The 8,416-nt window shown below is 31.6% G+C and overlaps 2 protein-coding genes across 16 annotated transcripts in view; both read left to right on the plus strand.

Moving 5' to 3' along the window:
- The window catches only part of LOC127083144 (aspartate--tRNA ligase, chloroplastic/mitochondrial), a 28,454-nt gene extending 22,442 nt beyond the window's left edge, over positions 1-6,012 (plus strand). For 3 of the 14 annotated variants that reach the window (XM_051023394.1, XM_051023391.1, XM_051023393.1), the window contains 4 exons: positions 4,029-4,127; positions 4,232-4,312; positions 4,651-4,708; positions 5,392-6,012. In XM_051023394.1, the coding sequence (XP_050879351.1) occupies positions 4,029-4,127; positions 4,232-4,312; positions 4,651-4,708; positions 5,392-5,558 (405 nt within the window). In that variant the 3' untranslated portion in view covers positions 5,559-6,012. Of the gene's footprint in view, positions 1-3,499; positions 3,576-3,665; positions 3,714-3,808; positions 3,881-4,028; positions 4,128-4,231; positions 4,313-4,650; positions 4,709-5,391 lie in introns of those variants that run through there. The other 11 variants (XR_007788316.1, XR_007788319.1, XR_007788327.1 and 8 more) reach the window with 9 other exon arrangements.
- On the plus strand, positions 1,782-3,570 carry LOC127083147 (riboflavin synthase). 2 transcript variants are annotated; one of them, XM_051023395.1, is made up of 3 exons: positions 1,782-2,675; positions 3,280-3,391; positions 3,500-3,570. In XM_051023395.1, exons 1-2 carry the CDS (start codon positions 1,872-1,874, stop codon positions 3,292-3,294), a joined length of 819 nt encoding a protein of 272 aa, XP_050879352.1. In that variant the 5' UTR covers positions 1,782-1,871; the 3' UTR covers positions 3,295-3,391; positions 3,500-3,570. The 2 variants fall into 2 exon arrangements, with proteins under 2 accessions (XP_050879352.1, XP_050879353.1); XM_051023396.1 differs by having other exon boundaries at positions 3,504-3,564.
- Positions 6,013-8,416: the final 2,404 nt, after the last annotated feature.

Below are 8,416 nucleotides of genomic sequence, written 5' to 3' on the forward strand. Positions count from 1 at the left end.
AAAATCTAATCAAGGTCTTTCCTGTTCTTTTCCGTCTTTCCTTATTGGATAAAAGAAAAGTCGGTGACGACTCTTGCTATCCGCAACATAGCTTTTCAAAGCAAAACACAAAGTCAGTTCACCGTATCACAGATTTGTTGAGTTAACAATCTAATAAATAATTTGTTCAAGTGTGACAATTAATGCAAGTGAGTGTGATACACTTTGCCAAGAGTCTGCAACATCACTTGGTTAAACCAGATCTTGCTTTCTACGGGATTGTTTGACAATGATATTCCAATTCTTCCGCCCTAATACCTGTGAGATTGATAAATCATTCAGCTATCATTGTAGGCTTCCTGTACTTGACCTTGGTGCTGTTTAAAATCAACACATTCGTTTTTTATGAGCTTAGAAGTTCATTTGGGGATGTCAAGCTTATGATACATCAATGTAACTATTAACTTGTATGACTTAGCAAATATTATGACAATATAACGTGAATTTTCTTCTCTTTATTGTATATATCAACTATTTTAAGAGTCAATTTAGATCTTGATTTATGTGCTTTAAAATGCATTTGAGTCAGAATTTAATTAAGAATAATATTTAATTTCAATTGAATTAGTTTTTAAGTTGATAATTAAACTAATTTCGCATTTTAGATATACAGAATTATAAATTTACATTATATTTTCGGTCAAAATACCATGCAATAAGACATTACACATGATCTTTTTTTTCTAACATGTCAGTTACATCCCATGCCTTGTTAGAGAATGAAAGACAAAAATGCTGCTTCAAGGAATTTCTCTGTCCTTACAGCAATTACAGGTGGAGGTGGTGCATTTTCAACATGAGTAGACTATCTTCATGCCACCATAGTTATGAAAACATATATTTTAAAAAATCTGTAAAAAGATGTTTGAGTTCTCCCTTCACATATGAGATTCTCCTATTTTGCCTCAAAAATTTTAATCATAAAAAATAATAATATGGCAAGGATTTTCCAAAAATCACCACAAAATAGTAATAAATTTTAAAAACTTACTACATGATATTTAATAGGTTATTGATGGGCAAATTTTTTGAGAGGACAAAACCAATGAATCTTCATATTAAAATAGGACGAATTCAAACATCTTTTTATAGAGATTTTTCAAAATTCACCTATATAATAGGAGCAAAATATCTATTAATTCTATATTTAATATACTTCATTTATTACCATATATATATATATATATATATATATATATATATATATATATATATATATATATATATATATATATATATATATATTTTTTTTTTTTTTTGATATTTTACCTAAATTGAAAAAGATAATTAATTTTGTCTAAATAATGTAGACTATTCTCAAAAGTATAAAAAAAATGAAAACAAAAATATTTCTAAAAAAGTAAAATAATATAACAACCAAGTTAGAAATAGTTTTAAATTTGTTTATGGTGTCTTTTGATTTTATCGTCCTTAATTTTCTTTTCTTTTATTTTATTTAATTTAATAAATTTTTTTATTGCTTAAAAAATAAATTATATACAGTAAATAAACACATATTTTAAAAATAAATATGTACCATATTCCCAATAAAAACTTCACCTATGTATTAAACTATTTCATAAAAAAAGTACGAATGCATTAAAATGAGGAGAGGAATTAGGCGAATTTAGGGTGTGAATAAGAATATAGGAGTGTGCTAAGTATTTGGGCCGGCCCATAAATATTATTACACTTGTTATAATCAATACTATAAATACTCAAATGCAAGAGTAGAAATCAGGGTTCAGAAACTTTGATACCAATCATTCTACATCGCCGTAAAACAGTTGCTAGCTTCCAACAGTGCAAAGTAAAAGTAAAATCCAACTGAAATGGCTGCTTCTTTATTTTCCGTTACCTTAACCACCAAAATCACTTCTTCAACCCACCACAAATCCCATAATTCCCAAATTACCCATCTCCGATTCAAACCTTCCCCTATTCGTACCCTCCTTCACTTCGAACACAAACCAATTAGCCTCCGTACCAACGCCGTCTCAGTCCAATGCCTCTTCACCGGCCTCGTCGAAGAAATCGGCACCGTCAAGCAAATCGGAGCGTCCCCTGACGGCGGTTTCGACTTAAAGGTCAACGCAAAGACAGTTCTCGACGGCATCAATCTCGGCGACAGCATCGCCGTCAACGGCACATGTCTCACCGTGACAGAATTCGACACGAAAGCTTCCGATTTCACCGTCGGTTTAGCCCCGGAGACGCTGCGAAAAACTTCCCTTTCCGAATTGGAAGCCGGATCGCAGGTGAATCTCGAAAGGGCGGTGACTCCGGTTACTCGAATGGGCGGACATTTTGTGCAGGGTCACGTGGATGGCACGGGGGAGATTGTTTCTATGGTTCCTGAAGGGGATTCTCTGTGGGTGAAAGTTAGGGTTGAGAAGGAAATGCTGAAATACATTGTTCCCAAAGGATTTATTGCCGTGGATGGGACTAGTTTGACTGTGGTTGATGTTTTTGATGATGAAGTTTGTTTTAATTTCATGCTGGTTGCTTATACTCAGGAGAAGATTGTTGTTCCTTTGAAGAAAGTTGGTCAGAAGGTGAATCTTGAAGTTGATATTCTTGGGAAGTATGTGGAGAGGCTTCTCAGTAGCGGGTTTGTTTCCTCCATTGCAGCAAAGGTTGATGCTCTCAAACTATGACTATCTTTGGATTAACTTATTTGAACAGGATATATAAGTGCTTGTAAGATTATTTGAGAGAGTTATGTGGAGTAGCCAATAGTCATGTGGAGTAGATTACCTTAATTTTGCAATCCTTTGGATTAATTACCAACAATTTATAGTGGATTTCTTAGTTAAGTGGAATGTCCAGGATTTGAGTTCGTATGCGTATTTTATTTATGAATTTAATTTTATGTGTTATCAAAATGTAAAAAATTTCCGTGTTAAATGGACAAAATTTCCGTGTTCAGTATGATGTTTGATGTGGTGTATATGATGTTGTCGTTCAGTTAAAATGGACTGTTGCATTGCATTGCATTTCTTAGTTGTTAGTATTCAGGTTGGAGAAAGTATTCTCTGGTTAGGAGCCTAGATCTGTTTAGGAGTTCTTGAGCTCCAGTTTATCTTTTCTTTCATCACTGTAAGTGAGCTTTGCTCCATTTTCATTCTCGATACAAACAGATTTTCCATTATGAATTCACAGGTTCCATCATAATGTATATTCATTTTTATGTTATGTAAGCATATGAGAGAAATATTGCTTACAATTACTAATTTGCAGGTATCGATGTCTTGATCTAAGAAGGCAGCAAATGAATTGTAACATATTGCTGTGGCATAAAGTGGTTAAACTCATACGAAGACATCTAGAAGACATACATGGTTTTGTGGAGGTACTGTCTATTAGGTTCATCCCTTCCCTTGAGTTACCGAGTCTCTTGCACACCGTACTTTGGTAGTTGGTGTCCTGTGTTGATCTTTACCGTTTTTTTGTTCACAAGGTAGATTGAAACTCCAATACTGTCGAGATCCACACCAGAAGGTGCCCGAGATTATTTAGTTCCATCAAGAGTCCAGGTATTAAGATTTATTCACCTATTGCATGAGATTCTAATTTTATTATATTTCTCTAATATATTTTGTTAGTCTTTCTTTCTCTTTGTTTAGATCGTCTTAGAGTTTATGTGGCACATGAATTAGGTTTAATCGAACATGTAAGTTGGTATTTGCTTTTTAAAGGAAAATAAATGCTATGTATCTTGATTATTCATTTCACTTACACTATCTGGTTATTTTTGTTTGAATTTTAGGACAGACATTCAATTTTGTGGATTACCGACTTTCCAATGTTTGAGTGGAATGATTCAGAGCAGAGGCTTGAGGTCTGTTTTTTCTTTTAATATCTCATCTAACAATGTATTTCTCAATATATAATATGTCTGGGTTGAAAATTTTATGATTGTCATTACAGTTAATCTTGTTATATTTGTTATTATTCTTTTAATTATTCTTAATTACGGGCTAGTGCAGGCTCTTCATCATCCTTTCACCGCACCAAATCCTGAAGACATGAACGACCTTGCTACTGCTCGTGCGTTGGCATATGACATGGTTTACAATGGAGTGGAGGTAGTTGAGATTTAGTTTGGATTACTTTCCTCTCTTTAAGCTCTGAGATTGACAATTTTACGACTGATGTCTGCATAAATAACTAAAATATTATATTCTGTCAGATTGGTGGGGGAAGTTTGAGAATTTATAAACGCGACATACAACAAAAGGTTTTGGAGATTGTAGGCATCTCTATGGAGCAGGCTAGTAATTGCGATTCCATTCCTAGCCTTATTTATCTTTTTCATTTAGTTTCTCTCTTTTCATATTTAATAAACCAGCCGATGTTGGCTGTAAAAATTCCGACTAGAATCATGTTTTGTTTATTGGCTTATTGTGCTCCATTTGGTTTTCTGGCATTGCAGTGTTTCACGAGTTTAATTGTATATATATATATATATATTCATACATTTCATTTTGTGACAACTATGCTAATGTAAAACACAGTTTTGGCTTGTTTTTTCTTATAAAATCTGTTATACTCCCATTCTGGAAATAGGGCTCTGACTGATCTGAATCATGCATTAAAACTTATTTTCAGGCTGAAGCAAAGTTTGGCTATCTTCTTGAAGCACTTGACATGGGGGCTCCGCCACATGGTATGTATATTTGTAAATCTTCTAAAATGTTTTATAGCAACAAGTATGTTTATGAATAAGACATCAAACATTTAATATAAAGCAAACTTGTGTTGAGATCAGAGTTCCAGAAACAGAAAATAGTTCCACAATTTTATAATTTTATTGGTGGCGAATGTTGTCTCATTTGGCACTAAACTGGAAGTAAAACTGGAAGCATATATATGTAGAAACAGAATATATATATGTAGAAATGATGAAAATTACCTCCCCATTGTCACTAAACTGGAAGCATATATATGTAGAAACAGAATATATATATATATGTAGAAATGATGAAAATTACCTCCCCATTGTCACTAAACTGGAAGCATATATATGTAGAAACAGAATATATATATGTAGAAATGATGAAAATTACCTCCCCATTGTCACTAAACTGGAAGCATATATATGTAGAAACAGAATATATATATGTAGAAATGATGAAAATTACCTCCCCATTGTCACTAAACTGGAAGCATTCAATAAAAGTAACATCTAATATTAAGTTGCAATTTAGTTGCCGTATCTTTATTCGAACACTAGTATGTAAACACGCGGTGCACCTTATTCGAACACTAGTATGTAAACACGCGGTGCACCGATTGTTTCTCAATATGTTGAGCAGCTGATGATTGTTATTATAAATGAAACAAATGCAGGAGGCATAGCTTTTGGTTTGGACAGATTGGTTATGTTGCTGGCCGGGGCTAGTTCTATCAGGGATGTCATTGCTTTCCCAAAAACAACTACCGCGCAGTGTGCCCTCACAAGGTCACCATCCGAAGTAGATCTGCAGCAGCTGAAAGATCTTTCAATTACCACGTAGATAGGTATTCAGTCACCTCTTCATAGTTTCTGTTATTTATACCCATTTTTGTACTCTACCATGGAATAATTTATGTACATTTAAATAAATCAATGTGTAGTTTTACTAGGGGTACCATGTAAACCTAACATTTTCATGTTGAAACTTGTTATTTATGTTCAACTACTTTTGGCTTGTGTTCAATGGAAGATGAGGATAAGGAATATTCAAACTCATTACAGAGAAGAAGGTTACAAATATAACACATACGGTGAACATCACATCATCACAGAAAAATTCACAAATAAAACCAGTTCAACAAGACTTGGAGGACTTGTCAAAAAATGCTAGTTAGTCTTTGAAAACATCCTTTTTCTGTGGTCGGGTGTTGCGTTGTGTTATTCTTTTGGATTGTCAAGAGTGTTTGTTGGTTGTATTTTTAACTTTAGTTGATGTTGAATGCTTCTTATCTCAATCTCATATTTTTTATATTTATCATTTGCAATTCAAAATAAATGAATAATTTTATATTTATCATTTGCGATTCAAATAAATAAATAATAAGTTTGTTTAGGTTTACTTTTGGAACGATAAAACATAATTTTGAAGACTTAAAATTGATTTTTGGTATATTTAAATTTCTTGATCGAAATTAATTGTACTTTTAACTTAATTTTTTTTTTGACTTTTATATTAGAATTTATAGTTCAACCATTTTCATTCAAACATTTCTAAATATAAATAATTTTACAATTTTTTCTTCAGATGAATCAATTTATCTTAAACTCATTTTATTTTAAAGTTAAATTGTAATATGTTATCAGTGTAAGTAAGAGTCTTTGATAGGTTTTTAAAAGATCATTTTTACTTTATAATAATTTTTATGAGAATTTAGTTAAAATAAATTAGAAATTATTTTTATCATCTATTAAAAGTAGTAGTGAAGGGATGAAATATTTAAAAAATATATTTTTAATAGAAAATTATTTAAACTATTTAAAAAATATATCTTCTTTTAATGTTTTAAACAAAAATACACAATATTTTCTAAATCATTTTTAAAAACTGTAGTAACATACTTTAAATACTTTTATGAAATCACTTTTTGCATCTGTAGAATGAAACATATACTTTAAATCCTTTTATGAAACCACTTTTTGCAACTGTAAATGAAACATACACTAAATCCTTTTATGAGAGTAGACATATATCGACAAGGAGTTGTGAATTTGTGATTATATATTAAAACTTAGATTAAGATGATAAATCATAATTAAAACTTTTAAGTCAATACATAAATGTTGTTAGTAAGTCTTAATCACACTTTGCTTTTTCAAAATATAATTCAAAAAAAGAATACTACAGAATTGCTTATGACAAGTGCAAAAACTTAGCTTACCTAAGGACAAGGACAAATTATGTTTTTCTAAAAATAAAATTAATGACAATTATTTTATTTGATGGGTGCATTAATTAATTGAAATAATGTGACATCAAAGATTGAATGGTTGAGAATGCATATTAACAAAATTGTTTTGTTTTCCATTTAATGAAAAGTGCAAACTTACCATGTTGATTGGAAGATTTCATGTAAAGAGTACTTTTTATGTATGTTCAAGGTTTGTTGCAACTCTATGAGTTGTTTTATTGTGAGGTTATTGTTAACCTAAGTTCAGCACAACAATTTATACGAAAAAAAAGAAAGATTAAAAAACTTGCCTTATGTAGAAGAACATTATCACACTATTCTAATAAATAGGTGTAATATGCAGTTTCCAATCATGTAGTTTATGGAAAATGCTAGTAATGCTTATTGGGTCTGAAATTTGATAGGTTATTAATATTTTTTTTCTTCATTATGTTGTATTAAATACCAAATTTTGATTAATTAGAGTCCCGTTACGAGAGCACGAGGGTGTTTATTGATGGGGAGTTTGAGAGCGTCGAAAATGTCAATAGACTAAAAATTCATGATATAATATCCACCAAAGATCTTAATTATTGAGAATATGAATTACCTCTCTTATATACCTAATATTATCTCCACTTCTAATCAATGTGAGACTTAATCACTTACACTTGAATTTCAACAATCTCTCCCACAATTGTGAGTCACTTACATCACTAGCCTTAATCCATACTAAGCCTAACCATGACTCTGATATCACTTGTTGGATAGGGTGATAAAACGGGTATGCCTTGTCGGACATACCCGTTTTACCACACTTTTTGCTGGGAGGACCAAAGTTTTATGTTTGTTCCCCGGAAGAATAGATAAGAGATAAACAATAGTAACCCATATCAAGTCATGAAAGAACAAATGAAAGATAAACCAGGTAATCCATATCAAGTCATGGAACAAAGAGATAAAAAATGAACAAAGTAATCCATATCAAGTCATGGAAGGATAAATGAAGCAATAACAATCCATATCAAGTCATGGAAGAAAAGAAAAACAATAGCAATTCCATATCAAGTCATGGAAGAGAAATAAAGCAATAGAAATCCATATCAAGTCATTGAAGAGAAGATTAGAATACCTCACACAAACAAGAGATATAGGTGAATTATTAAGTCTAAACATGCTTTAGGACATCACAAATTATGACCAAATGGTCACAGATTAACAAATAGCAACAATCTCATTCGAACTAGTCATGAAAGAGGGAGCCAATGCTCAAACAAGTTGAGAAAACAAATTAAGCAAGCAACAAGTTTCCGAACCAAAATGAGTAGCAACATCACATCAAAATGAAAATAAAGACATGTGATTCAAATAAATAAAGTCTCCAGATCAAGAAGAAACTCAAACAAGCATTGAGCCCATGATACAAGCACCAAAATACACAATCATCATTGAGAGTTGTAAAGGGAAGTGA

This window comes from Lathyrus oleraceus, chromosome 5 (assembly GCF_024323335.1).
Source record: "Lathyrus oleraceus cultivar Zhongwan6 chromosome 5, CAAS_Psat_ZW6_1.0, whole genome shotgun sequence".
Classification (NCBI taxonomy): domain Eukaryota; kingdom Viridiplantae; phylum Streptophyta; class Magnoliopsida; order Fabales; family Fabaceae; genus Lathyrus; species Lathyrus oleraceus.